Source organism: Chaetomium strumarium (assembly GCF_033439665.1).
Source record: "Chaetomium strumarium strain CBS 333.67 chromosome Unknown B0T15scaffold_1, whole genome shotgun sequence".
Lineage (NCBI taxonomy): Eukaryota > Fungi > Ascomycota > Sordariomycetes > Sordariales > Chaetomiaceae > Chaetomium > Chaetomium strumarium.
Window position 1 is genome coordinate 4,471,058 of NW_026944429.1, and position 25,626 is coordinate 4,496,683.

Consider the following 25,626-nt stretch of genomic DNA (forward strand, 5'->3'; position numbering starts at 1 on the left):
AATGAGTAAGTGAGTCTGAGCATCAATGAACAAGAGTCAGGGCGGTTTCATCCAGGCCTGGGACTGATGAACCTTGGGACATAAGGGAGGGAGGGTTCAATATGTTGTGTAGTATGATGCGCCGCAGTCAATGAACATGCGGGGAGCTGGGACAACCTTGAGGTCATACCTTGAAAGTGAACTTGACGGCGAAGCTCAATAGCACTCCCAGAGCTTACCTCTCTTGCACTGAGGGCAGCCACACCGAGTTGAAGATTGATTCTTAAATATAGATTAGAATCTAGAAGTAGCAATTGAGCTGCTTCGTCGTACATGTACTTTACCTTGGTTAATCTCAAGTAGGGAGTGTGCCCATGATGTCACCAAACAGGATATACAGTACACTAAGAGCCCCACCCGACCATCAAGTAACCGTGGTAACCCACCTATGGTATGATACCCCTGATTCCGAACGCAACAGTTCAAGAACAAAAGGAATCGAGTGCTTAATTGAGTCTTGACTCTATGTTACAATGGCTTTGACCGAAGGATCCCCTTTTTCTTGCGCGCCTTGCTCAGTCCAGCACACGAAAACGGAAATCCCCTGCCCTAGAAACACACGGCGCGCTGCGGTATAGACATCCTCCCTCATTCCCGGCTAACCCCCCGTAGAGTCCTAGGAACGCTTGATATTACTCGTGTAGATTTAACCCAGGAAGCTCTTGGTGAAGCTCTGGACCACCTCCCTCAACCTGTTCTCGAGGTCTTTGCTGATGGCACCCTCCTTGTCGATGGTGGCCATGAGGTCCGCCTCGTTGGTCTTGAGGTGGGCGAGGAAGTCAGCCTCCCACTGGAGGATCTTGTTGACGGGGACCGAGTCGAGGTAGCCGTTGACACCAGCGAAGATAAGGGGAACCATCTCGTTGACGGCCATGGGCGAGTACTGCTTCTGCTTGAGGAGCTCGGTCAACTGTGGGCGACGTAGTTAGCATCCGTGTGACATGTCAAAATCGCCATGGTGGCCAAGTAGAAGTAACTCACCCGCTCACCACGAGCCAGCGTCTGCTTGGTGGCGGCATCGAGATCAGAACCGAACTGGGCGAAGGCAGCGACTTCACGGTACTGGGCCAAGAAGAGCTTGAGGGAACCAGCGACTTGCTTCATGGCCTTGAGCTGCGCAGCGGAACCGACACGAGACACGGAGAGACCGACGTTGATGGCCGGGCGGACACCCTTGTAAAAGAGCTCGGACTCCAAGAAGATCTGGCCGTCGGTGATGGAAATGACGTTGGTGGGAATGTAGGCAGACACATCACCACCCTGGGTCTCAATGATGGGCAGCGCAGTCATGGAGCCACCACCGTGCTTGTCGTTCATCTTGGCGGCACGCTCGAGCAGACGAGAGTGGAGGTAGAAGACGTCGCCGGGGTAGGCCTCACGTCCGGGGGGACGACGCAGCAGCAGAGACATCTGACGGTACGCGACGGCCTGCTTGGACAGATCGTCGTAGACCACAAGGGCGTGCTTGCCATTATCACGAAACCATTCCGCGACCGAAGCGCCTTTAAATGAAAATCGTTAGCATCTTAAAAAATCCTTTTTGCATGATGTGTGAGAGAAGCAATGAAGCGTGAAAGATCCGTTGTGCATGATGTATGGTTGAGGAAGGAGCAGGGTGATGATGAAGGGACACCCTAAGGAAAGGTATGGTGGATAATCCATGAGGTAAATGGAAAACCCGAGGAAAAACTTGACTAACCAGTGAAGGGAGCAATGTACTGCAGAGGAGCAGCCTCAGAGGCAGTAGCGGCAACGACGATCGAGTACTTCATCGCGTCGTTCTCCTCGAGGGTCTTGACGAGCTGAGCGACGGTGGAACGCTTCTGGCCGACGGCGACGTAGACGCAGTAGAGCTTCTTGGTCTCGTCGTTGCCGTTGTTCCAGCGCTTCTGGTTGAGGATGGCATCCAGAGCGACGGCAGTCTTGCCAGTCTGACGGTCACCGATGATCAACTCACGCTGACCACGGCCGATGGGGACCATGGCGTCGACAGACTTGAGACCGGTCTGCACGGGCTGGTTGACGGAGCGGCGGGGCAGAATGCCGGGGGCCTTGAGCTGGGCACGGCGCTTCTCCTTGGTGTTGATGGGGCCCTTGCCGTCGATGGGGTTACCCAGAGCATCAACCACGCGGCCGAGCAGCTCAGGGCCGACAGGGACGTCGACCTGGATCAGTTAGAATGCCGGTTCAACAGCCGAATGCTAGTGATCAACCCACGATTTGGCCGGTACGCTTAACGGTCTCGCCCTCCTTGACGAGACGGTCAGAACCGAAAAGCACCACACCGACCTGGCCGGCCTCGAGGTTCATGCACATGCCCTTGACGCCAGAGGAGAACCTGCGAGGGGTTAGCTCCCAGTGATGGGACAGGTCGCAAAGAGTCCAACATACTCGACAAGCTCCTCAGCCTGGACGTTGGCCATACCATGCACACGGGCGATACCATCACTGTGGTCGTCCGTAGTTAGCCTCGCAATTCCCCATTCTTGTCTCAAGTCCGTCCCATCATCCCACTAGCACCCCGCGGTGGCATTCATGTCCGAGCCATCGTGCCCATGTGTTGTCTATCCCATGCATCTTCCTCCTGTTGGAAAACGTACCCGACGGAGAGAACGCGGCCGGTCTCGGCGAGGTTGGACTCCTCCTGGACACCGCGGATTCTCTGCTCGAGAATGGACGAGACCTCGGTTGGCGAGGCCTTCGCATCGGCGTATGTGCGGGTCTGGATGGCCGAGACGACAGGTGCGGCATTTCGCTGTGGGGGACCGGTTAGCCAAGCCGAACCCCGAACGCGCCGGATGCGCTGCGAAACTCTGCAATTCCCTCCCAAGCTCCCGATGCTCGCTCAACTCCCATGCGCCGCTCGTAGGAGCTCAATTGAGCTTCCCGGACATCGGCACCGGGCGATTGAGATAGGGTCCGAGCACCGATCGATGGAGCTGAGGTCGGGTTCGGGCAGGCGGAGGTGCACTCACTGCGGCGACTCTGCTTGTGGCAGAGAGGGCGCCGACGGCGCGCGTGCTCTGTCGGAGGGCGTTCCTGAACATCTTGGGGAGGTATGTTAAGCCTCTTAGTGTCGAGGTAAAACAATTGCAAGCTGGTTGCAATTGCCGGAGGGGAGATTGAGACGAGAGGTTGATGGAAGTTTGGAGAGCCGACGTGAGGAAAATTGTCGAGAAGGGCTGGCAGGCCTTGGTTGGTGAGGGATGTGGGTCGAAAGCTCAGCAAGTGACCAATCAGCGGCCGTCGAGAATTTTGCTCACCCAAAAGCCTCCCGAGGAACCCCACACGGAGACGCTTGGAATTGAACTTCACAAGACCGAACAACAACAAATGCCTTTTGCGACTCCCCAACCTTGGAAGGCAGTGTATAAGGTTTCTTTGCTGTCAGTCGCCCGCTGTCTCTGAGGCTTCTGTCACTGTTTTCTTCCCGGGCATATGGTTCGACATCCGCTTCCGACTGCTGTTAGGTCCTTCGACTGGGCAGCTGCGGTTCCCCGGGTAATCCCGGAGAAATTGACCTGCCGCGAAGTCGTGGTTCGTCGAGTCTCAGACCTGGTTTCAACTGAATGGGCAGCTTGAAGCGATACCTCGCCTAAACTCTCGACGGCAATACTCGCCGATCTGGTGAACCACTCAGTTCTGCTAAGAGCTACGTAATAACAAGCCGGCCTCCATGCCTCCTTCCTCCCTTCTCTCCCGATCTTTCATTGCCCTTTTGGCGCATCCCGTCGTGGTCTCAGTGAGATTCTTTCCATGTGACTGATTACATCTCAATCTGCTCTATCTCAAACATGACATCCAGCATGCCGCGGATGTCGTCAACTTCCCACTCAAGGATATCGTCAAACCCAGCACCCGCAACTTGCATCGTGAGAAGTGAGCCATGAGGCTTCGTGGCGGCAGACAGCCTGGGTCTGTTAGCTGCCGCCGGCACAGGAGGTCTCAACTATTGCTTACATAATGTATCTGACGAAGGGGCTTAGTACGAGGGTGTTGAAGTGCTCAAGACACTCTGGGAGATTGTCAAAAGCCTTCCGGTCCAAAGCAGAGGCAGTCTGCTTCTCGCGGATCCATAGCAGGAATGCATCCAAGATGTCCTCTTCCTCTTCCTGCAAAAGGAACTCTTCCCCTCCGGCCGAGTTCAGCTGGTGTGCGAAGATGGTCCGCAAGATATGCCGGCTTCGTCGCGCACGATCCGCGTCTCGTGGTCTTGGTGGCTGTGCTTCGTCAGGCTCGAGGTAGAACGCTCGGTATGCGGTCAGGAGCTGCGCCAGGCGTTCACTAATCTCGTCTTCCGAGAAGCACTGGGCTTCGATGGCATATCGTGGATTATTGTTCCACCTCGTCAAACCAAAAGCTCCGTTCGCTTGACTGGTCTCTGGACTTATGAAACTCGGGCCTGGTACGAACGGTCAGGTCCAATCTATCGACATAAGACACCCAGCTTACAGTGTGGAACTTCATGGGCATGGCCGCTCTGACGGGACCAAGCCGTAGTGTGAGCTGAACTCATGGCGTCGGCGAAGCTCCCCTGACCGACTTCCAGACTGGCGACTGGATAGGCTGCTGCCTCAGCCAGATTGATGGTGAGCTGTCTCGCATGCCAAAGGCTGGGCGTTGCGTTGTCGCAAGAAAACGATCCTTCTCGACACAACCCATCCTGCGTGCCCTCATAAGCCTGATGTGCCTCGGTTTTCGCTTGTTTGGTCGGGCGAGGAGTAACCGGAGGGCTCGAGGTCCGTTTGCGATCAGGATTAAGACCTGGAGTCAAAGGGTAGACAGGTCCAAACGGATCTCGGAACCAGAACGACCATGCTGGAGCCCCAGGGGAGGGGAAGCCAAATCGATGGGTGTCCCCAAGCACGAAAGTGCAGCCAGTATCCGATGAACGGGGGGGTGCCGAGGCCGCCCGGTGCGTAGCCCTTGTTTGCGTTGCGCTCTCACTTTCCATGGTGAGCGATTCTGCTCTGCTGGATGGCAACATGGCGGGGAAGTGGCATCCAACGCCGTCAATGAAGTGGCTCGCTGCCTCAAAGTTCGAATCAGGGGGCGGAGTTGCTGGCAGAGGGTGCGAGGCTATCCGCTGTAGCTCCCGAGTTGGGGCACGAGCCGTCGGTGCCCATTGGATTGAGTCCGCTTTCTTCGCTGAGTCCTGAGGGTGGTCCAGCTCGAGACTCGTTTTGAGTTCTGACGTCTGATGCATCTGAGCTACGGGATGTGCCATACTGATGTGCTTTGGCCTTGATACTACTATACCAGACTTCACCCTTTGATTGCCGGAGCACTTTGACCTCCGCGACATGCCAGGCAGGGTTATGGTCGGGAAAGAAGACTCAAAGGCCGTCAATGGAAGCGAAAGATTGCCAGGGAGATAACGCGAGTGTTAGTGAAGAGGCGCAGATCTGACTGTCGATGCTCGCCGGGCCCTCAGCCCGTTATGTATCACTTTACACTCTGGGCATGGATGTCCACCGGGGAACCCCTTGGCCCCCGATTCCTGGCCTAGGCATTCTCCAACGCCTGCTTTACTGAGATATCTCGGGCCGCCGCACCAACACCTCCACGCCCTGGCAGGAAGCTGGGCCAATACGTGTGAAGGCTAAGCGCGCACCGCGCTTGTGACCTCCCTTAAGCGCGCAGTTCGCTACTCTGTGATGCCGATTGCTACTCTATATCCGTTGATCTCTGCGGTAGCACAGACGATCTCTTTGTGGACTGAGCCCTGGCCGATACTAACAGCTCCATGCCGTGTCGTACTCAAAAGACATTCTCCAGTCGGCCGCCGTTGGGTTGGCGGCTACAGGGCGTGACGTGATTGGGAGGATCGACCCAGTGCGCCGGAACCGAAGCTCTCAAGCAACTTTGCCGCAATTGACGCCACCGGGTCGGAACTTCGGGCTTATTATTAGACATTCAGAGTTGAAATGGAGGATATGGGCATGATCTGTGCAACAAGCCCTCTTGGATCAGGGAGGGGAACTATCGAGGCTGAACCGAAGGCTGTGGGCAAGGTTGTGACCCAACATCCAACGGACCTTCGGATTATGGAAGGCGAGATCTGGGGTCAACATCATGGCAGGGGGTTTGTGGGCTGCTTAGGACGGCCGCCCTCAAGTGGCAAAGTGCAGTTTCCAGCCTCACCCACAATATCCCCTTGGTCTTCGTTTCACATGCTGCATGCGCATGCAGGAGAATGGCATGAGGTTGGACAGGCCAACCGCTCTTCATTGTGGCACACCTCTCCGGTCCGGGTCCCGTTAAGGTATCGTCGACGGCGAATGCCATGCCCCTCGCCGAGCCGCGCCTAGCTCTCAACGGCCCTATAGTCATGAGGCTCAATTAAAGTTCTATGCTGTCTAAAGTTCCCGATATAGGCCTTGGAAATGGCCAGCTACACGTGTAATTCAGTTCATCACAATACCCCCGTCTAAAGATCAAAAGCCCTTAAAGTCAACAATTCTAATGGCTGGATCGAAGCATGCCCTTTTTACCAGCTGGTACTCCACCCCCTTGATGTCCCACGGTACGCTGAGCGGCTGTTGGTCAGCTGAGCCAACCTCTGCAACGCGCCGGCTGCCAGTCTGGCCTTCTCTCCACTGAGACTCCTGCCCAGAACTGCCATGCCGCCTTTTGACGTCCTGGTAACGCTCCATGGGGAAGACGTCTCCCTCGACCTCGGTCAGGAGCGGCACGGAGAAGTCTAGCAGCGCAAGTCAGTTAGCCGTAAGGTCGACCGGCACACGAGCAGGAAAAAGAGAGAGAAAAAGAAAGAAAAAAAGAGAAAGAAAACGCACCGCCCCTGAGATAGCTCTCAATCTTGTACTGCGCCACCGCAGCCGCCATCCTCATTCCGTTCCGGCCCCGCTTGATCACGTAGCTCTGGCCGGCGTAGCTCTCCTGGCGCGGGCCGCGGTAGTCGACGAACAGCTTGGGTCGGCCGCCGAAGAAGTCTATCTCGAACTCGGCGCCCGGGTCGTACCGCCTGACAAGACGCATGAAGTCGGCGTCGGTGACTTCGTACGCGAGGTCCTCGAACTGGCGGAGGAAGTTGACGAAGAGGTGGCAGAGGTGGTGCGTGACCATGGCTCCGAGGTGAAACTGCAGCCGGTGGAAGCGCACCGTCTCGGCCTGGTGCTCGTCGTCTCGGCGCTGGCGGCGGGCAACATCTGCCTTGAGCCTGGTCCAATAGAGCTTTTCCATCAGCTGGGGCGTGTGTGTGTGTATGTCAGTTATAATGTTCATGGAATAATAGGAATACTTAGTAATGAATATTTTAAGGAGACCACTCACCTGCCAGTTCAGGTGCAGCACCGCAGCCGCCTTGGGGTTGAATTTGGACTGCTCCAGCGTAGACAGCTCGTCGACCCAGGAATAGGGCATCTTCTTGTTCTCCTCCTCGTGGCAGAACCCGTTCCGGTCGTCGAGCTTGACAGCAGGGAACCGGTGCCGCACGCAGCGGAGAAACTCGTCCACTGCCGCGGGCACATCCACGCTTGCCGGCTCGCGGATCGGGCCCAGGGGCCTCTCTCGCCAAACACGGATTGCCTTGCCCGCCAGGCTCTCGAGAGCTACACAAGTTCAAGTCAGTAAAACTGACCAGCAACCAACCCAACCGTCTCGGATGTCAAAAGCCAGAGAAAAAAAGAAAAAAGAAAAGAAGGAAAGAAAAAGAAAAGAAAGAAAGAAAAACATGCTTACCGCTCCGCCCACGAGCACTCTCAAGCATCCGCAGCCCTAGATCCAGCACGCAGGTGACGGCGAAGGCCCTCCCGCCGCCGCGCTCCAGCGGGTAGGTGGCCCCGTCGTCGAGCACCTCGGAGATGACGACCTGGTACAGCCCTTCGGTCGGCAGCTGCCGCCACTGCTCCGACTTGACGAGGCCCATGCGCAGCATCCCCCGCTCCGACTTGGACAGCCGCCCGGCGAGCGCTTCTTTGTCGACGGGGCCGTACGAGCGATGGGCCCGCTCGACAGTCATAAAGGGCGCCATTGGGTGGTGTAGACTGTAAGTGTAGGCGGGTTTGGTTTGGATATGGGGTTCTCCGTGGATCTCGCCTTCAAAACAAGAAGCAGATCTTGACAAACAAGGGAGCTAATGCTAGCATCTAATCTCGAGTAGAACACAGGGATGGATAATGAAATGGATTTTTGGGTATGGGTTTCTTTGGCGTCTAAGCTACTAGTAGTGGATAACGAAAACGAGCCCTAGGAGCCTAGGGATCCCAGGCTGAGCATACTGCAATTAGCAGCTCCCCGCCGATGATCAGCCGTGTCCAGATCTGACGGGCTTCGGCCATCATGACAACCGGCCAGGTCTGTTGGGCAGGAGTGGTAGCCAGCCCGGGCCGGATGGGAGAGTGTACTGATAGGAGTGCTAAGTAAACGTGGGCCGGAAACAGCGACCCGGCGGCCGCGGGTGATCGGCAGCCTAGTTCTTAGAGGGCCTCGGGTTCCTGTTAGGATGACAATTCGTCAAGAAGCCTCTTTGTTGGGGCCTCGATATGATGCGGTACGGCACTTAGACCCGGGCCCGGCCCAATGTGCGGGCGGCGCAGCTTGGTGTTTCAATCGGGGGTCAAACCGTCAAACCAGTCAAAGATCATTGTGTGTTTCCTGCTACCATAATTGATAGGAAGTTGCGTTCACAGCGACGTGCTGGTGTTATCTTCGATCATTGGACAAGTCACGGACCGACATCAACCGAAGAGGCCAAGATATGCTGCTTTGATGTGAAGTCGAGGGCCTAGAGTCGAGAGAGTCTGGATCGTGGAGCGGTGCGGAAGATGGACGAATCGAAATCAGCGATTCAAGGGTTAGGGTCCAAGCCCCTTTATGCATTTGGCTACTCCAGCCGAGTCCAGCGCCATGGATGAAGAACAATACTAAAGCCGGACAAACAAACCGTTCAGGACAATATCAAGACCATTCCAGCGCTCGACGCCACTAAGAGAGCGAAAGATGAAGGCATCACATAAGTATCCGGGGGAAACCTGCTTGTCCACTATGGTTGTTCTGGGCTTTTTCCAGGCCTTTTCCAGACATTCTGCTGCCGCCCCCCTAGTCTCTAGATATCTCCTGTGACCAGTGAGCGCACTTGAGCCCGAGCACAATGACATCTCACATGCCCAAGGGCTACGCCGAGGACCGCCTGCATCGGTACCTCGCGCACTTCACCCGGGATCCGTCCAACTTCTCCAACCTCGACCACGAAGCCATCGGCTGGGCCACCGACGAAGAGCGCCGTGAGCGGCAGAAGAAGTACGGCGAGGTGGCATCCGACTACTACGACCTCGTCACTCCGCTGTACGAGCAGGGATGGTAGGTTTTCCCTCTCCCCGGGTTCCGCGTCCCCTGAACTTCACCCTGTAAAGTCAGCTAGCTTTCTGGTTCTGACGAGCAGACGGGAATGAAGGGGCCAGCAGTTCCACTACACGCCCATCGTGCAGGGCCTCACCCTCCGGGCGAGCATGACGGCCTACGAGAAGCTGTTTGCCGAGCTGGCCGGCCTGAAGAAGGGTATGCGTGTCCTGGACTTGGGGTGCGGCATCGGCGGCCCCGCGCGGACCATCGCCTCCACGGTCGGGTGCCAGATCGTGGGCATCACCAACAATGCGTGGCACGTCGAGCGCGGCACGGCCCTGACGAGGCAGGCCGGGCTCGACGGCATGGTCTCTCTGGTGCAGGGGGATTTCCTGGTATGCAAAAGTCTCTTGTGGTGGATGGGGACTGGCTGGTCGAGGAAAAAGAGGAGGAGGGAGAGAACGTGATCTGTTGACAAAAGGAGGCAAATAGAAACTGCCCTTCCCCGACGAGTCGTTCGACGCGGCCTACTCAATCGAGTCGCTGTGCTATGCGCCCGATCCCGCAGCGTGCTACAGGGAAGTCAAGCGCGTGCTCAAGCCGGGCGCGCCGTTCGCGTTCCATGACTTTGCCATGACGGAGAAGTTCGACGTGGGCATCCCCGAGCATCGCAAGGTCCGCAATTGGATCGAGTTTGGCAACGGCGTCACCAAGATGCCGTGGGTGCCTGAGATGCGCGCAGGCATAAAGAAGGCTGGTAGGTGTTGGGTTTATGGGTCGTCGTGAAGGTGAAAAAGAGTTACGGGACTTCAGGTTAGCTAACCAAAACCATTGCAAGGCTTCGAACTCGTTTCCGAGGAGGACATGGCGTTCCGCAGTGCGCCCGCGCCGTGGTACTATGGCCCGGCCGGCGACATCTGCTGGGCTTGGAGAATGCCTGGGTGGCCCGACTTCTGGAAGGTGTTCAAGATGTGGACTCCCTTCCGCGGCTTCGCGCACATGGTTTACCGTCTGATGATCCTGCTCGGAATGCGGGCCCGCGAGGTCTCGAGCCTGATGGACATGATGTGGTACTGCACCAAAGGCGTGGCCGTCGGCGGGAAGATGGGCATCTTCACTCCCATGTATCTCTTTGTCTGCCGCAAACCGGCGAAGGCGAGAGAATAAGGTGCCCATGCTGTCGACATCAAAGGGTGGATGTGGGGTTAGGGTTCTGTATACATTGTCGTTAACTGAAACTCCGAGTCGGGATCCTGTCTTGGCGCACCTTGATGTCCCCCTGCAGCTCCACAATCATCAACCGTCCCGTCTCCAGATCATAGGTAGTGCTCAAAGCCGCTCTTTTATCCGCTATCCGATTCGGTCTTGAATAAGCGGCCAATTGGACATGGTGTCGCTGTTTCCTTACAAAGGTAGCATTCCAGGAATCCAACTCATTTTGCTTGGCTCAATTGAGTCGGGATACCTTTTTGTTTGCTGCCCTTGGTGCGCCGTCTAGTGCCTCTTGTGGCACACCAGGTCACTCACTGCCCGCCGCAAACATGTCACCCTACTCGGACGATCCGTTCGTGTCGTCCCGCAGCTCCCGGAGACACAGCTTGAGCCGAGATAGGAGGAGTACGAGCGGATCGAGAATGTCGCACGAGTCGGAATCGTCCGTCTCCACCACGAGCATCGTCTTCGACCGCATCGGCGAGCGGGTCGCCGCCCAGGAAGCCGCGCTCGAGAAGGGTCGCCGTGGCGATGCTGACGATGACGACGATGACGACGAAGCTGCCCTGAAGGACGAGCCGAATAATGATGATCTCGAGACCGGCCCCTTCCTCGGCAACGGCCGGCCGGCCGAGCATGCGGGCGCTAAGGGTCCGGGAATGGACCGCGGAATGCGCAGGGTACTCCTGGTTGCGGCCGGCCTGCTGATCTCCGCCTGGGTCGTCGGTCTGTTCGTCTACGTAACGACCAAGTCGTACCAGCCCGCCTCGGAGACGGCCCACGATCCGCAAGCGACCGTATTGCGAGGCTCCGGGAAGGCGGTGACGCTGGACCAGGTGCTGGGCGGCTTTTGGCGTCCCGAGTTCCACGCTATACGATGGGTTTCCGGGCCGAACAGCGAGGATGGCCTTCTGTTGGAGAAGGACGTGCCGGGGAAGGACTACCTGGTTGTGGAAGATGTTCGCAAGCAAGATCCGGCCGCTGCCGGTGGCTCGGCTGGTCTGCAGGTGGCCGAGTCCACCGTCCTGATGGAGCAGGGAACCTTTAACTACGGGGAGAGAACATACACAGTGCAGAAGGTCGCACCGAGTAAAGACTTCAAGAGAGTATTGGTTGCGACTGACGTGGAGTCTAACTGGCGCCACTCCTCGTACGCCGCTTACTGGATCTTTGATGTCCAAACGCAAACGGCGGACCCCTTGATCCCCGGTGAGCCTGGGGCGCGCATTCAGCTTGCCCAGTGGAACCCATCGGGGGACGCCGTTGCCTTCACCCGAGACAACAATCTGTACTTGCGCAGAGTTGGGGCGGACAATCTCATCCAGATCACCCGGGATGGCGGCTCCGAGATGTTCAACGGAGTGCCTGACTGGGTCTATGAGGAAGAAGTGTTTGCTGGTGCTAGTGCGACATGGTGGTCCGAAGACGGCAATTACATTGCCTTCCTGCGGACTAACGAGACTGGCGTGCCCGAGTATCCGGTTGATTATTTCCTATCAAGACCCAGCGGCACCAAGCCCGAGCCGGGCGAAGAGGCGTATCCCGAGACTCGGATGATCAAGTATCCGAAGGCCGGAGCGCACAACCCGGTCGTTGAGCTGAAGTTCTACGATGTGACACGCGGCGATGTCTTCTCTGTGGATATCTCGGGCGGGTTCGCGGACGATGACCGACTCATCACCGAAGTCGTGTGGGCAGGCAAGCAGGTCCTGGTAAAAGAAACAAACAGGGTCAGCGATGTTATGCGCGTGGTCCTCGTGGACGTGTCGTCGCGCACCGGCAAAGCCGTCCGGACCACGGACGTCAAGGCCATCGATGGTGGTTGGTTTGAGATCACCCATCAGACCAAGTATATCCCAGCCGACCCGTCCAAAGGGCGAGACCATGACGGCTACGTCGACCTGGTAATCCATGGTGATGGCAACCACCTGGCCTACTTCACGCCACTGGACAACCCGGACCCGGTCATGCTGACCTCGGGTGACTGGGAAGTTGTCGACGCTCCGTATGCGGTGGACTTGGGCAACAATGTCGTCTACTTCCTCGGAACCAAAGAATCCTCGATCCAGCGGCATGTGTACCAGGTCAAGCTTACGGGAGAGGGCTTAACTTCGGTATCCGACACTTCTTCCGAAGGCTACTATGGGGTTTCGTTCTCGGCCGGGGCCGGCTATGCACTCTTGACCTACCACGGCCCTGGGATTCCATGGCAGAAGGTCATATCCACGCCGAGCAACCCCAACCAGTACGAGCACACCGTGGAAGAAAACCTGGAGCTTGCCGAAAGTGCCAAGAAACACGAGCTTCCTATCAAGATATACGGCACTATCAATGTCGACGGCGTGGAACTCAACTACGTCGAGAGACGGCCGCCGCACTTTGACGAGAGCAAGAAGTACCCGGTTCTCTTCCAGCAGTACAGCGGCCCGGGCTCTCAAACCGTGAACAAGAAGTTCGGCGTCGACTTCCAGTCCTACGTGGCCGCAGGGCTAGGATACGTCTGTGTCACAGTCGATGGCCGCGGCACCGGCTACATCGGGCGCAAGAACCGCGTCATTGTGCGCGGCAATCTGGGCCACTGGGAGTCGCACGATCAGATCGCGGCCGCCAAGATCTGGGCCAAGAAGAAGTACGTCGATGAGTCGAGGCTTGCCATCTGGGGCTGGAGCTTCGGGGGGTTCAACACGCTCAAGACGCTCGAGCAAGACGCCGGGCAGACGTTCCGCTACGGCATGGCCGTCGCCCCGGTCACGGACTGGCGCTTCTACGACAGCATCTACACGGAACGGTACATGCTCACTCCACAGGCCAACGGGCACGGATACGATACCAGCGCCATCAACAACGTCACGGCCCTGGCGCAGAACGTGCGGTTCCTGATCATGCACGGCCTGGCGGATGACAACGTGCACTTCCAGAACTCGCTGACGCTGCTGGATAAGTTGGACTTGGTTGGGGTGGAGAACTATGATGTCCATGTGTTCCCGGACAGCGACCACAGCATCTACTTCCACAACGGGAATCGGATTGTATACGACAGTGAGTCTTCCTCTTATTTTCTTCGTCAAGTGTGTGCAGCTGGCTAACCGTGGTGACAGAGCTCACCAACTGGCTCATCAACGCGTTCAATGGCGAGTGGCTCAGGGTAGCGAACCCGACGCCGAGTGGAAAGAAGAAGTAGTTGTCATGGTATTGACATGGAAGTCAGTGTCTGAAGCCGGCGTTTGGAGAGCATTGTATAGCATCGGGCGGCGTGTGGCGTTCAACAATACGGGTATACAAGTTTTCTTTCGCGGGGGTATATAAGGTAGCTAGCAATATAAGTAGACAGATACGCAGTAAATGGCAATTCTGTGAAACTCCATCCCCTTCAGAAACTCGCAGCAAAGCAACAACCAACTCCAACCCTCCGTGACTAAAGGAGAGAAAACCAGCAGCGCCACTCACGATCCCTTCAAGCAGCGACCAGCTGGGGGGGCGTCTCAACCTGCGGATCAATCTTCTCAACGATCGCCGCCGTTCCGTACGCACACACCTGCGCGAACCCGCCCAGCTCACCGGCATCGAACCGCAGCGCAATCACCGCATTGCCCCCGCGCGCCTGCGTCTCGGCGACGACGCGCGAGATGGCATCGTTCCGCGCGCTGTACAGCTGTATATTTCACTTCCCCGTCAGCATATACAAATAACCCCCCAAAAATAAAACAAATAAAAGAATAAGAAAAAAAAGAATAACATACCATATTCGTAAACCACCTCAGCTCCCCGCCCGCAATGCTCTTGAGCACCATGGTCAGGCCGGCCGCCCAGTTGCGCGACCGCACCGTCAGCCCGTAGACGGCGCCCAGCACGCGCACGACCCGGTAGCCGGGGATGTCGAACATGGTGGTCGTGATCACCCCGTTGGTCTCGGTGAAGCAGTGCAGGTCCGAGATGGAGGGCGGGATGTCGGCTACTACCCCTGAGCCGTGGTCCTTGTTGGCGTTGGCGTCTGAGTCGCGGGAGTCTTTTGAGCGGCGGGGAAACATTTTGGATACTAGGTTTTGGGTTGTTGGGGGTTGGAGTGTGTGTGTGTGTTGGTCGACCTAGGCTGTGCTGTGGGTGAAGAAGGATGGGATAGTCAAGGCTGCGCTGGCGAGGGGGGGGATACTATGTCTGATGATGATGATGATGATGAGCTGAGTGAGATGTGAACGGCAGATAGAGCAACTTGGTGCTTTGGTATTGATACAGCAGGAGAATATGCTGTGGTACAAGAGTGGCGTCTTTGTTCGAATGCTTTCCCTCCTACGGTGACGTCCCTTACCTTCTTCTTATATGTAGAACGAAGAGCAGCTGCTCAGGCACATGCCGAATATGCCTCACACGTTCGGATACACCGTATGGCCTAGATAGCCGCTATTACAGCCGCACTCCATTCTTGGCAGCCCCTGATGTGTTTTGCCCATTTTGAGGAGCAGCTGTCACAGCCTCGTGGTTTGGAATCAGTGCTCAAGAGTCAGCCTGGGGGCCGTATTTCGTATCGTTGAACATATCCGGGCAAGTCTCGCCGGCTGAGCCAAGTGTTGTCCCCACAGCCAAGACTCCTGGTTCTGTCGGCCAATGAGAGAAGACACGTGACTCTTGGCAGCAGATGATCGGCGGTTTGGGCAGAAATTCCACTTTCCGTCGGCAGCGCCATTTTTGTTCTGGAAATGGATGGCTCCTTCCGGAAACACCCGGCGTCAATTCCTCCGAGCGTGGACGTCAGAGGGTTAGGGCTATATATGTCTTGCCCAATTCGGAAACCGCACGGACGGATGCCGCAACCCCGGAACGGCATCCCCACGGCCACGGCGGGACGTCCACCGTCTCTCGAGTCCGACGGCGTCCCCACAAGCCAATTTGGGAATCGGAACGATGTTTCCTTTGGGAACCGATTGCGCTCTGCTAGGGGTCAGATTCCGCCATTGAGATGCTGTATTAAGGGAGGCCCTGCGGTGCGTGATGCCGCTCGCCAAATGTTGTGGCAGAACGTATCTATTCAGCCGGCGCACATCACCTCCGGCCGTGCCGCTGCCCTGGTCCTCAGCTTCGTGATCGACGATATGGGGATATATAGTACCTACCTGACTTGAAGGGATGGGATCTCTTTCCCATTCTTTCGGGAGAGTATCGCGTCTAAGCACTTAGCGTCTGCTGGATCTGGTCATTGATCTGCCTGTACGAACTTGCGGCATACAGACAGGATGCATCACGCAACGATTCTCGGCCTGCTCGCCGCAGCTGTCACAGTCTCGGCCCGCCCGCCTCACTCACACGACCACGCAGCATCGACCGGCGCCATCAAGTGCCCTATCGTCTTCGACGGGCGCGTCAAGGCCACCACCGCCCTCACCGATTTCGACAGCTACAGCACGTCTCTCTTCAACCCGGACTATGTCAAAGGCCAGAACCTGAAGTGGAGCCAGATCATAAAGTTCCCGCAGGCCGCCAGCAACGCCCGCTTCGACAACGAGAGCTACAGGCCGTTCGAGGTGACCATCAGCGACGCCAGCATCTTCCAGACCCAGCGCGGCTTCCGGCGGGCGGGCCTGCAGTTCCAGGGCGACACCAACAACGGCAGCCCGGGGACGAAGGGGGTCAAGACGATCCATTTCAGCATCAAGTGGGATGCGCAGCGGGCCCTCAACCTTAGCCACGAGTACCTGAACGTGTGGCACGAGGCGGCCGACTACAGCGCCAACCAGTTCAACTTCGAGGCCGGCGCCATCCTGGGCCAGTCGAGCCTCCCCAAGGACACCTGGAAGGTGCTGGACCGCAACAACAGGCAGATCTGGTCGACCCAGATCTTGAAGAACGACTGGCAGAACTTTGCCATTACTTTGGACTTCAACAAGAAGTATGTATTGGTGTGGGCTTTCTTTTTGATATTTGTTGTTTTTGACAGGCAGCTGACGGACTGCTGCAAGCACCCTCCAAGTGTACTACTCCAAGGGCGACGAGCCGCTCAAGAGCGTCACCAGTGCCGTTTCAAACAACAACGCGGGCGAGGGCCAGTACCAGATCGGCATACTCAAGAAGCCGACCGGTACGAGCGACGTCGTGAACTCGGGCTACCAGGAGAGCAACCTCAATGAGGGCCTGATCTATGGGAGCCTGTTTATCGAGGACAGCGCCAACGGTTGTGTTTCATTGTAGGACACTGCGCACCTGGTGACTGTACTTTGTGTGAGCGGCTGTCTCATTCATTATGGTCTGTCTGCCATTGATAGAGCGAAGCTTATGACTTTATTTTACAAAACACAGCAATTCCTCCCATATGACTAGCCCGACATGCTCAGAAGAGAGGCAATATCACATTCCCGTCCATACATAAACTCCCCACCAAGCAACCCCTCTTGTAGACATAGAAGACATGGAAGCAACCGTTCCCCATCCATCATACCATTAATCATCGCCTTTGCTCCTTTATGCCTTTTCAATCCTTGGCCTCAACCCTCAGAGCCTTGGTCGAAAAGTTCTGGTCACCCGTATAAACCTGATGCTCCAGCATCTCCTCACCGACAGTCTCGAACTCGTACGGCAGGACATGGTGGATCGACTCGTCGCGCGACTGCTTCTCGCCGTGGCCCTGCCGCACGATCCTGAGGTACGCGCCGTTCTTGTAGTACATGGAGTCGATGGGGTCGGTCCCCGGAGCCCCCTTGGGGTCGACATCCTCGCCCACGGTCCACGAGAACCAGATGTCGTTGGTCGTCGTCCACAGGTTCTCGTCGTTCATCTCCGTGCCGTTGGCACTCTTGCACCACGTCTGCGGGATGCTACTGAGCTTGTGGTCCGACGTCGTGCCCGTGCCGAAGCAGTGGGCGAAGGCTGAGCCCGGGTAGGGGCTGATGTAGAAATTGACGCTGGGGGGTGTAGTAATACCTTGTTAGTTTAGTCGTGAAGGAGATGGGGGAGGGGAGGTGCAAGACTTACTAGGTCCGGTCGCTCAGGACTATGGCTTGTGCCTCGAACTTGGCTATCGTGAAGTCTGGGATGCTACCGATGACCTCGGGCCACGGGTTGGGCGGAGGGAGGTCGGTGTTCGTTGGGGTTGGGATGGCACCGACCCCAGCCGAAGTGGCAAGGCCTGCGATGGCTAGAATCCGGTGGAGGAACATTTTGTTGGACGGTTTATGTTTCTGGCGCTGGCGGCTACCTTAAGGGATTGAGAGTCGTTATTAGGAGTCAACAAAAGGCGGGACTGCTGCGGTGCCTTGATCGACCAAAGGAAGGATGAGTGGGAAGGCGTCGATTTTCCAGGAGAACGAACACACTTGAGTCAGGAGGGCAAAGTTTAGTTGATAATGCCATTCAAGTGTCTCGGTCAGACCATCTCAGGATGGTTGGAGCTGTCGTCGAATATGACGTCTCGCACGAGTCGCACCTTCCATTAAGAGGTCGACATCAAGTCCCAGTGGCTCTTTCCAAAACTGAATTCACCTGGAAGGTGGCTGCGCCGGGTTGCGAGGGAAAGAACGGACGCGGCCTGATCTATTATTCCATTTGCTGTGCGAAGAACTGGTGCCTCCTTGACACACCCACATCGCCGGCATCCCGCATGCCGGGCGATTGATTGCGCTGCGTTACATCCATGATCCATCTGCCTCGCGAATTGTGCTCAAACGCCTGAGATATACATGGCTCTCGGCCGCAATCTTCGCCGGGGACAAGTGTGGACGGCCGACTGGCTGCGAGTGAGGCTCGGACAACCCTTGACTGCTTTCATTACTGAATCCGGTCTCGCACAAGATGGGCCTCCATGATACTGACACACTCAACCCGGCGGGCCACGATGGCTGCTGTTGTGCATAACCTCCGAGCACGGGGGTCCTGCCCGTCGCCCTCAGGTCTTACGCTCATTAGCTTTCTTGACGGATAGCTAGCGCTACCTAAGGGAACAGACAGACGGCAGCAATGTTGGCGATGAGCCAGGCGAGGCCCTGGATGATCACTCGGCCATGGGCTGAATGATCTACGTAGTTGTCCTATTGCACTGGCACTTTTAGAGGCTGCTTGTCGGGTTAGACTTAGATTGGGTTAGATTGGGCCTGCAAGTTAGTATGAGGTGTTTGTCTTGGGTCGATATAGCGATCCGTACCCGATCCCTTGGGCTTGGGCAGAAATCGGTTCGCACAGATGCCGGCTTCCTTGTCCTGCAGCTCAACATGCAGCATATTTGTCTTTGAAAACCCTCTCCGCCTTTTGATCTGGATCTCTGACGCGCTGACTGGCCAGAGCTGCCGTAGCTCTGCACGCACGAAGCAGCTTACCGCCCCACCGCCAACTCAGCAGAATTCGCAGCTAGAAAACCCGCCTGCCCGCTTTTCGACCTATACCTTTTCCCTTTCACTTTTCCTTCCAACTTCCCGTACTTGGTCGTGGGCGTCTCGGAGCCGGGGGAATCCGGATCTGGAGCACTGTGAACTGGAGTTTGATCGGAACCCGCCTGGACTGCCTTGGCAGTAACGGGACGGGACCAGGGGCCAGACACGGACCACAACGCTGGGGTCCGCGCCGGGTCTCGTTTCGGAGATCTCATCTCGGGCCCACTCCTCTCAAACGGTATCACCTTCTCGTCTCGAAGCCACAGTGCCTCTCTCGAAAACGACTCGGAACAACGGGAGGCTCGTAATCGACAGCTCACAGACCACGCGTCTTTCAGGCAGCAGGTATGCAAACCAAGCGTCAATTGAGACGTGGCCCTCCTTCATGAGCAGTCGTAATCCAGTGGATGCGTTTGTCTAAAGGTGGTGCCGCTAATTACCCCTGGCATTTTAGTGGCTCGCAGGAGATTTATTTTTATTCGCCCGAGAACCGACATTCGCGCTCTTGACAGATCTTACGACTCGACCAACACTTCGACACGTCTGACCTGCTCGCTTCGTCGAAGCGCACCCTTACTCGGCGTACAAGCCATTTCAGCGCCGTGTTCGCTCCATCGGCATTCTTTGCGCTCATTCAATCGGCCAAGTAGCTCTCAACTCCCCGTTCGAATCCGAAAATGGCCCAAATACGGATCCCGATAGACGTTTTGACGTCGCGCCTGAACCTTGGGGACCGCTTTGCCAGCATGCGCTCAGGGTCGCTCTCCAGCCGCTTCTCCAACCTGCGGCCGATCTCCGAGTTCCTGGACGTCAAGCGCGTGAATAAACCGGCCAACTTTGCCGAGATGCAGTCGCGCGTCAACTACAACCTCGGCCACTACTCGAGCAACTACGCCGTCATCTTCACCATGCTTTGCATCTACGGCCTGCTCACCAACTTCTGGCTGCTCTTCGACATCATATTCGTTGTCGTGGGCATGTACCTGATTGGCAAGCTCGACGGTCACGACTTTGAGTTCGGCCAGCAGCGCTTCTCGACGGTGCAGCTGTACACGGGGCTTTACGTGATTGCGATCCCGATCGCATTGATCTCGGGCGTCTTCGGCACCATGATGTGGCTGATCGGCGCCAGCGGCGTGGTCATTCTCGGCCACGCTGCGCTTTTGGACAAGCCCATCGACGAGGCTTTTTCCGGGGAGGCGGTCTAGGTGGTCGGCCGCGAGCTCCCAAATCTGCGCCCCAATGGGGAAGACCATCGAGGCGCCACGGGAGGACACAGGAGGCGCGCAACGGGGAAGAGGGGAGTTGGTGGGATTTCGGCCAGCGAGTTGTGGAGGAGCTGGATAGCGGGGATGACTTCGATACACAGGGCGTTGAGGGGGCTTCGAGTGCGTTGGCCCATCGGATTGCTAGTGATCCACTTCGATTCACGGGGATAGACTTGGGCGACAGGGATGGTAATACTCGATCACGGAGGGCATTTGCATTGGAAAATGGGGATGACAGCGACGAAACTTCGGATGACTCGGAACAAGACTCGGACGGCGAGGACGGCGTTCGGCTGCCTTTGCTGGATCCGGAGGAGGAAGCACTCGCCGACGCCGCAATGGCACGGATACAGCGGGCCCAGGCAAAGGGCAAGAGGGACGTCAAGCTGAGCAAGGAAGAACTGGCCGCCTACCAGCGACGGCTACAGCGCATGGAGGAGGAGAAGCACAGGCAACGGCGGCGGCAGCGAGTTGCCATCCCGCTTACGCACCTCGACTCCGGACCTCGGCAGAAAAGAATAACACAAGGGGACGACAGCCCTTCACGGGAAGCCTCACCGGAGTCGGAAGAAGACCGGCCGCTTGGTTACCCGCCAATGGGTTACTTTCCGCCTCCATCGCGTGCCCGCCAGGCATCTGGGACCAATTCATCGAGATCGGCCAGTCGAACAGCGACGGAGAGGGAACAGAGTTCTTCGCCCTTTACGTATTCTTACGTTCAACGGCCGGACCTGCCGGCCGCTGTTCGCCAAACTTCTGATCCAACCACCGGCAGACCCCTTTCCCAATCTCTCACCGGCGCGCCGCTCTCGGCCGCAGCGTCCGACCCATTTCAATACATGACGGCGGGAGCGCGTACCTCGTACCATGCTGGAGGCGGCTCCTTGCGGAACAGCATGGTCGAGGTTGACGACATCTATGCCAGCTATGGCTCAGGACATCCCCCTAGTGGCGCCAGCAGACGACTTAGCGGCGAGGCCTTCAATGAGGACAACGACGGTCTGCAAGCGGCGGCAGTCGTCAGCTCGGGGAGCGGCAGCCGGTCTCGGCCACGGGACAGTGTTGACAGCCAGCGGGAATCACGGCGCACAACCCGAGATCGAACGCCGCCTCCCTCAAAGAAGTCCTCGGCCGAAAAGTCGCTTGTCAACGTGAAACGCAAGTCGGTGGCGGGCAGTACCAAGTCGGGGCGGAAGAAGACGAAATAGTTTGATATCTCGTGTTTTCCGAGGTCAAATGCCGAGTGATCGAGGGTACCAGGCGTAATAACGGAAGCGAAAAGGTGACTGGTGACATGGAATTGCAGTGAATAGACTACTAGTATTGCCTCTCAATCACGATTTGGTTTTCCCCTCTGAGTTCACAAATGGCATGCTGCCGAGCCGTTGGAGTAACAAGCAAGGAGATTGTGGTATAACTCAGCTTATCCTAGAACGCCTACCTACTGCAAGCAGCATATCCTCCCAGAGTTCTTTTTCTTGTTTCATGTCATACCTTCATCACAAATCAATCATCATCCCATCATTTCCCAACATTTAAGAAAAGAAATTAGCAATCCCCTTCTTCAACCCATCCCCCCACCCTCCTCCTCCTCCTCCGAGACCGTAATCCCCCCGCTCGGACATAGTCCGCCTCGCCTCCCAGGCCATGCCGCTGCCCTCCCTGCCGCGCTGCACCATGCTGGTAGTAGTCCTCGTCACCCTAGCTCCTCCTCCTCCCCCACCAGACACCATGCGCACGGCCTCACCCACCACGCCCAGCGAGTCGCCCGCGCCGGCCCGCGCCGCCAGCCCCAGCATGCGCTCCAGGAAGGGCGGCAGGCGCAGGCCGAAGCGGGCGAGCAGCGCCGTCAGGGCGCCGCCTGTGAGTAAGGGCATGAGTACCAGCATGAAGACTTTCATCGGGTCTGTTGTATAATGTAAAACGTTTCTTTGTTAGTTCTGCAAAAAAAAAAAAAATAATAAGAGGGGAGCCGGGGAAGGATGGGGAATGTGTGAAGGGTGTGCGTACGGCGCTTGGCGTAGTAGACCAGATCCCGCAGCAGGCGCTTGAGTTTCTTGAACATGCGGCTGACGAAGCCCGGGCGCGGGGAGCGGCGGTAGTAGGAGGGGCCCGATCCGGAGGGTCTGCCGCCTGTAAAAGAGGGTGTGGTTGCTGTTAGCTAACCTGGTCCTTCATGTAGAGAATTTGTTGAAGAGGGTGGATTGAGAGAGAGAGAGAGAGAGAGAGGGGGAGGGGGGGGGGGGGAGTGAAGCATACCGAACCCGCTAAAGAAAGAACTTCGTGAAGGGTCGGGCAGGCTGAAGAAGGAGCGGGTGCCGTCGTCGTCCTTGTCCTTGCTGCGCCGGCGGTGCTCGCGGGGGTGGTCGCTTCGGCCATAGTCGAGACCATTGTCGTCGTCGTCGCCACCGCCGAAGATGGAGGCTGCGACGCCGCTTATGCCGCCGCCCACGGTGGAGCGAGAGGATCGGTGCCGGGACTGCGAGCGAGAGCGGGACTTGCTCCGGTCTTTGCGCGAGTGCGAGTGATGGTGGCCGCTGCTCTTGCGGTGGGACTTGGAGCCCGAGGCCCGCTTGGAGGTCGAGGTGCGCGCCGAAATGATGGACGCCGCATCGTCGAGGAGACCCATGGTTGTGTCGTTCGGGATAATCGTCTATTATGAACAGCGTCTCAGGAGGTTCTTGTAGAGGAGGGGGCCGTCGCGGGGCACTGTGATCTTCTTGGAGCTGCTATCGTTGGCATGCGCGCACGCGCAGAGCGCAGCTTGATCGTGGAGCCAATTGATAGCCCCTCAACACTCAAGGGCCACGATACTCCGTACAGGCCAACGTGGAAGGCTGGACTGGACCAACATTTCCTGCGAGAAGCGGCGGGCTGGGCCAGGAGCTCACCTGCGGCAGCTCGCACCCCTGGCACACCGCCCCACGAAAATCGTGAGGCTGGGATGAGAAACTGTCCCGCAGCTGAACCCCTGGCAAGTCAGGGGTTACGGGGCATTTAAGAGGTCTTGGCGGAAATGCGGGATACAGTAGATCACCCTAACCCTGGCCAACTTAATCACCAGGGAACGACGAGAATCCCAAGACTTTATACCATGTCCTATTTATATCATATCTGGTTACCCGAAGAAGCGCTACCCAGTAACACGGAGTCTTTTGTTTTCACCTACGCTGTTATAGAACCATCCCTCTTCAACCCCCCCCGGCATCAACCCTCTCCCTCCGCCTCCTTAACTCAGCATAATCCGGCATATACCGACTCAACACCGTAAACCCCAGCGCAAGGGCAGTCATCACCACCCAGATGGCATGACCGCCCAGCCACTGCGTGCGGGCACCCAGCGCAAACAGAGTCGTGAACAGCGCGGGCGAGAACGAGCGCACCCCGCTGGAGATGGACAGCGCGAGGGCGTTCAGCGTGCCCAGGGTGGCCGGGCTGGGCGAGACGTCGTTCAGCGCCAGCTGGATCGCCGTGAACGACATGCTCACGCCGCAGCCCAGGGCCAGCAGGACGGGCGCGACGACCCAGAAGGTCGTGACGGTCGCGGGTGTGTCGAGCCGCAGGAGCGCGTTGAAGAGCGGGTAGCCGGCGAAGAAGAAGGGGTATGCGATCGCGCAGGCCCGGAGCACGCCGTTGGTGCCGATGCGGTGGTGCAGCGGTGGAAAAACCAGCAGGATCCAGATGGACTGGGAGAGGCCGGACAAGCCCATCATAAGCGCCATCGCTAGCGAGCTGAAGCCCAGGCCGCCGAGGTAGACTTTGGTGGCCCAGAAGACGGGCACGAGGGCGGTGTAGGAGTAGGCGAGCAGCATGATGTACCCATACGTGTAGAGCACCACGCGCACCCCGGGGGATTTGGTCAGCTCGTGGGTGGATAATTCTTTGGGTTTGGCTGCGGCGGATTCTTCGTTGCTGCCGCCGCCACCGCCGGGCCGCTTGACGAGGGTCTCTTCGACAAACAACACAGTGACGACGAGGGCGGATAGGCCCATGGCGCCTACGACTATGCTCGGGAGAGCGTAGGGGTAGTCGAGGAAGAAGCGGACGTTCCCAAACACGCCGGGGTACAGCCGCGCAGGGTCGGCGAGCGCACCGCCCAGGAGCGGTCCGGCGAAGATGCCCATATTGCCGGTGAAGGCGAACCAGCTAAAGGCGCGGGCCTGGGTCTTGGCGGTGCTGTGCTCCGAGATCATGGTGCGGATGGTGACGATGGTGCCGGCAAAGACGCCGGCGAGGCAGCGGAAGAGGATCATCTGCCAGATGGTCTTGGCCATGCCGAAGAGCGCCGTGGCCAAGGACACGCCGGCCAGCGACACGACGAGCACGGGCTTGCGGCCGAAGCGGTCGGCGGCTCGGCCCCAGAGGACCATGACGACCATCTGGGTGAGCGAGAACAGCGACTCGATCAGGCCGCTGTAGAAGCCCATGTCGGTGTCGGCGAGCTTGCCATTCTCCTGGACCATCTGGTTGATGTACGGGATGATGGAGAAGAAGGCGACCGGCTCGACCCAGCGCGCGTAGCAGAGCACGGCGATCTGGAACAAGGGCAATGGCTTGTCATCGACGCCATGGGCATCATGATCATTATCCCAACGGATGCCATTGCCGTCTTGCTGTTGGTCGTCAGCGCCGGCATCTTGCGCAACGGCAACTAGCAGCGGTGTCTGCTCCGTGGCGTTTTTATTGCCGTCGTCGTCGTCGCCCGGGGACGTCATCTTGCCAAGAGCGAGCAGTATCGATGCAAGCGACTCTCGACACCGCTGCTACGACGGTTCAAGAAGTTCGCTCAGTAGTCACCGTGTAACCTCCATGCTTACTGTACCGGTACCGTTCATCATGCCGACGGAAAGAACAGCCAGTCAGTCGGTGATTGGCCAATGGCGCCAAGAAGTGGGACCCCACTCGGGATCGGAAATCCCCACATGTGAATTCGTGATCGTGGGACAGCAAGCGGGTTAGGGTTTTACTCTGTTTTGTTCCTGTGTTTTCAACCTCGGAATTCTAGAGCATTACCATTTTCACGACCAATTGTGCAAGCAAAAGTTTTGGCAACTGTCAGTGTAGGACCAGAAACTGAAGCTTGGTTGGCAGGGCGGTTGGCAGCTTACACCCTCAGTTCCTCAGCTGCCGCATCCGGAAGGCAGCACCGACGATGAGTTCCTTGGATGGTCAGCCACGCACTGCGACTTAGCAGGTGTCGCTGCTGTCACTTTACTGTGTATGCTCCGGGCTGTCTTATTAATAAGAGCTTACCTACTTATTAGGAATGTGGCAGCAACGTCATAGCACAGCCAACTACCGTGCTCTAGTATTGCCAGATGACCACCCCGGTCGTGGCCAAGCAACCGTATTCTCTGCTGAACCAACGGACCGTTAGATTGACACGTCGCGTAGGATACCGCCCGCAGGGAGCATGTAGTAGCACTGCATATTTGTTGCGCGGCCAGCTAAGG

General features: G+C 57.4%; 12 protein-coding genes across 12 annotated transcripts; 5 read left to right on the forward strand and 7 right to left on the reverse strand.

Annotated features, from left to right (window-relative positions):
- Nucleotides 1-306: 306 nt before the first annotated feature.
- B0T15DRAFT_519168 (ATP synthase subunit alpha) lies at nucleotides 307-2,662 on the reverse strand. The gene is made up of 5 exons (XM_062868423.1): nucleotides 2,431-2,662; nucleotides 2,257-2,377; nucleotides 1,739-2,204; nucleotides 1,021-1,541; nucleotides 307-949 (listed from the first exon to the last, which is right to left on the reverse strand). Exons 1-5 carry the CDS (start codon nucleotides 2,460-2,462, stop codon nucleotides 686-688), a joined length of 1,404 nt encoding a protein of 467 aa, XP_062726487.1. The 5' UTR covers nucleotides 2,463-2,662; the 3' UTR covers nucleotides 307-685.
- A 914-nt stretch (nucleotides 2,663-3,576) lies between these two features.
- On the reverse strand, nucleotides 3,577-5,444 carry B0T15DRAFT_46572 (uncharacterized protein). Its single transcript, XM_062865974.1, has 2 exons — nucleotides 4,492-5,444; nucleotides 3,577-4,441 (listed from the first exon to the last, which is right to left on the reverse strand). The coding sequence occupies exons 1-2, from the start codon at nucleotides 5,342-5,344 to the stop codon at nucleotides 3,996-3,998; spliced, it is 1,299 nt and encodes a 432-aa protein (XP_062726488.1). The 5' UTR covers nucleotides 5,345-5,444; the 3' UTR covers nucleotides 3,577-3,995.
- A 969-nt stretch (nucleotides 5,445-6,413) lies between these two features.
- On the reverse strand, nucleotides 6,414-8,267 carry B0T15DRAFT_46639 (uncharacterized protein). The gene is made up of 4 exons (XM_062865976.1): nucleotides 7,741-8,267; nucleotides 7,333-7,610; nucleotides 6,837-7,245; nucleotides 6,414-6,742 (listed from the first exon to the last, which is right to left on the reverse strand). The coding sequence occupies exons 1-4, from the start codon at nucleotides 8,030-8,032 to the stop codon at nucleotides 6,477-6,479; spliced, it is 1,245 nt and encodes a 414-aa protein (XP_062726489.1). The 5' UTR covers nucleotides 8,033-8,267; the 3' UTR covers nucleotides 6,414-6,476.
- A 530-nt stretch (nucleotides 8,268-8,797) lies between these two features.
- Nucleotides 8,798-10,509, forward strand: B0T15DRAFT_547468 (S-adenosyl-L-methionine-dependent methyltransferase; the record flags this gene model as incomplete). The annotated part of the gene is made up of 4 exons (XM_062870176.1): nucleotides 8,798-9,360; nucleotides 9,455-9,737; nucleotides 9,835-9,986; nucleotides 10,221-10,509. Exons 1-4 carry the CDS (start codon nucleotides 9,152-9,154, stop codon nucleotides 10,507-10,509), a joined length of 933 nt encoding a protein of 310 aa, XP_062726490.1. The 5' UTR covers nucleotides 8,798-9,151.
- A 374-nt stretch (nucleotides 10,510-10,883) lies between these two features.
- B0T15DRAFT_507355 (putative dipeptidyl-aminopeptidase B) lies at nucleotides 10,884-13,735 on the forward strand (the record flags this gene model as incomplete). Its single annotated transcript, XM_062867640.1, has 2 exons — nucleotides 10,884-13,593; nucleotides 13,653-13,735. The coding sequence occupies 2 exons, from the start codon at nucleotides 10,884-10,886 to the stop codon at nucleotides 13,733-13,735; spliced, it is 2,793 nt and encodes a 930-aa protein (XP_062726491.1).
- An 89-nt stretch (nucleotides 13,736-13,824) lies between these two features.
- On the reverse strand, nucleotides 13,825-14,810 carry B0T15DRAFT_46613 (YjfJ protein). The gene is made up of 2 exons (XM_062865975.1): nucleotides 14,295-14,810; nucleotides 13,825-14,206 (listed from the first exon to the last, which is right to left on the reverse strand). Exons 1-2 carry the CDS (start codon nucleotides 14,580-14,582, stop codon nucleotides 14,009-14,011), a joined length of 486 nt encoding a protein of 161 aa, XP_062726492.1. The 5' UTR covers nucleotides 14,583-14,810; the 3' UTR covers nucleotides 13,825-14,008.
- Nucleotides 14,811-15,645: 835 nt separating this feature from the next.
- On the forward strand, nucleotides 15,646-16,906 carry B0T15DRAFT_46766 (uncharacterized protein). Its single transcript, XM_062865981.1, has 2 exons — nucleotides 15,646-16,435; nucleotides 16,506-16,906. The coding sequence occupies exons 1-2, from the start codon at nucleotides 15,783-15,785 to the stop codon at nucleotides 16,732-16,734; spliced, it is 882 nt and encodes a 293-aa protein (XP_062726493.1). The 5' UTR covers nucleotides 15,646-15,782; the 3' UTR covers nucleotides 16,735-16,906.
- On the reverse strand, nucleotides 16,844-17,809 carry B0T15DRAFT_46739 (uncharacterized protein). Its single transcript, XM_062865979.1, has 2 exons — nucleotides 17,515-17,809; nucleotides 16,844-17,444 (listed from the first exon to the last, which is right to left on the reverse strand). The coding sequence occupies exons 1-2, from the start codon at nucleotides 17,697-17,699 to the stop codon at nucleotides 17,015-17,017; spliced, it is 615 nt and encodes a 204-aa protein (XP_062726494.1). The 5' UTR covers nucleotides 17,700-17,809; the 3' UTR covers nucleotides 16,844-17,014.
- Nucleotides 17,810-19,231: 1,422 nt separating this feature from the next.
- On the forward strand, nucleotides 19,232-20,312 carry B0T15DRAFT_46718 (PRA1 family protein-domain-containing protein). The gene is made up of 2 exons (XM_062865978.1): nucleotides 19,232-19,250; nucleotides 19,418-20,312. Exon 2 carries the CDS (start codon nucleotides 19,583-19,585, stop codon nucleotides 20,111-20,113), a length of 531 nt encoding a protein of 176 aa, XP_062726495.1. The 5' UTR covers nucleotides 19,232-19,250; nucleotides 19,418-19,582; the 3' UTR covers nucleotides 20,114-20,312.
- On the forward strand, nucleotides 20,033-21,759 carry B0T15DRAFT_519197 (uncharacterized protein). The gene has a single exon (XM_062868424.1). It carries the CDS (start codon nucleotides 20,512-20,514, stop codon nucleotides 21,379-21,381), a length of 870 nt encoding a protein of 289 aa, XP_062726496.1. The 5' UTR covers nucleotides 20,033-20,511; the 3' UTR covers nucleotides 21,382-21,759.
- Nucleotides 21,363-22,886, reverse strand: B0T15DRAFT_46744 (uncharacterized protein). The gene is made up of 3 exons (XM_062865980.1): nucleotides 22,433-22,886; nucleotides 22,184-22,306; nucleotides 21,363-22,079 (listed from the first exon to the last, which is right to left on the reverse strand). The coding sequence occupies exons 1-3, from the start codon at nucleotides 22,800-22,802 to the stop codon at nucleotides 21,709-21,711; spliced, it is 864 nt and encodes a 287-aa protein (XP_062726497.1). The 5' UTR covers nucleotides 22,803-22,886; the 3' UTR covers nucleotides 21,363-21,708.
- A 364-nt stretch (nucleotides 22,887-23,250) lies between these two features.
- On the reverse strand, nucleotides 23,251-25,286 carry B0T15DRAFT_46844 (major facilitator superfamily domain-containing protein). Its single transcript, XM_062865983.1, has one exon. It carries the CDS (start codon nucleotides 24,886-24,888, stop codon nucleotides 23,365-23,367), a length of 1,524 nt encoding a protein of 507 aa, XP_062726498.1. The 5' UTR covers nucleotides 24,889-25,286; the 3' UTR covers nucleotides 23,251-23,364.
- Between the last annotated feature and the right edge of the window lie 340 nt (nucleotides 25,287-25,626).

Coding starts and splice junctions, on each gene's coding strand:
- B0T15DRAFT_519168 (XM_062868423.1), bottom strand. CDS start 2,462: ATGGCCAACGTCCAGGCTGAGGAGCTTGTCGA. Junction 2,378..2,430: donor CAGGCTGAGGAGCTTGTCGA/GTATGTTGGACT, acceptor AACCCCTCGCAG/GTTCTCCTCTGGCGTCAAGG. Junction 950..1,020: donor CGCTGGCTCGTGGTGAGCGG/GTGAGTTACTTC, acceptor CGTCGCCCACAG/TTGACCGAGCTCCTCAAGCA.
- B0T15DRAFT_46572 (XM_062865974.1), bottom strand. CDS start 5,344: ATGTCGCGGAGGTCAAAGTGCTCCGGCAATCAAAGGGTGAAGTCTGGT. Junction 4,442..4,491: donor TGCCCATGAAGTTCCACACT/GTAAGCTGGGTG, acceptor CGTTCGTACCAG/GCCCGAGTTTCATAAGTCCA.
- B0T15DRAFT_46639 (XM_062865976.1), bottom strand. CDS start 8,032: ATGGCGCCCTTTATGACTGTCGAGCGGGCCCATCGCTCGTACGGCCCC. Junction 7,611..7,740: donor GAGTGCTCGTGGGCGGAGCG/GTAAGCATGTTT, acceptor GAACTTGTGTAG/CTCTCGAGAGCCTGGCGGGC. Junction 6,743..6,836: donor TGAGAGCTATCTCAGGGGCG/GTGCGTTTTCTT, acceptor TTGCGCTGCTAG/ACTTCTCCGTGCCGCTCCTG.
- B0T15DRAFT_46613 (XM_062865975.1), bottom strand. CDS start 14,582: ATGTTTCCCCGCCGCTCAAAAGACTCCCGCGACTCAGACGCCAACGCC. Junction 14,207..14,294: donor TGAGGTGGTTTACGAATATG/GTATGTTATTCT, acceptor TGAAATATACAG/CTGTACAGCGCGCGGAACGA.
- B0T15DRAFT_46766 (XM_062865981.1), top strand. CDS start 15,783: ATGCATCACGCAACGATTCTCGGCCTGCTCGCCGCAGCTGTCACAGTC. Junction 16,436..16,505: donor ACTTTGGACTTCAACAAGAA/GTATGTATTGGT, acceptor GACTGCTGCAAG/CACCCTCCAAGTGTACTACT.
- B0T15DRAFT_46739 (XM_062865979.1), bottom strand. CDS start 17,699: ATGTTCCTCCACCGGATTCTAGCCATCGCAGGCCTTGCCACTTCGGCT. Junction 17,445..17,514: donor GTCCTGAGCGACCGGACCTA/GTAAGTCTTGCA, acceptor TACACCCCCCAG/CGTCAATTTCTACATCAGCC.
- B0T15DRAFT_46718 (XM_062865978.1), top strand. CDS start 19,583: ATGGCCCAAATACGGATCCCGATAGACGTTTTGACGTCGCGCCTGAAC.
- B0T15DRAFT_519197 (XM_062868424.1), top strand. CDS start 20,512: ATGGCACGGATACAGCGGGCCCAGGCAAAGGGCAAGAGGGACGTCAAG.
- B0T15DRAFT_46744 (XM_062865980.1), bottom strand. CDS start 22,802: ATGGGTCTCCTCGACGATGCGGCGTCCATCATTTCGGCGCGCACCTCG. Junction 22,307..22,432: donor TTCTTTCTTTAGCGGGTTCG/GTATGCTTCACT, acceptor CCTCTTTTACAG/GCGGCAGACCCTCCGGATCG. Junction 22,080..22,183: donor GGTCTACTACGCCAAGCGCC/GTACGCACACCC, acceptor ATTATACAACAG/ACCCGATGAAAGTCTTCATG.
- B0T15DRAFT_46844 (XM_062865983.1), bottom strand. CDS start 24,888: ATGACGTCCCCGGGCGACGACGACGACGGCAATAAAAACGCCACGGAG.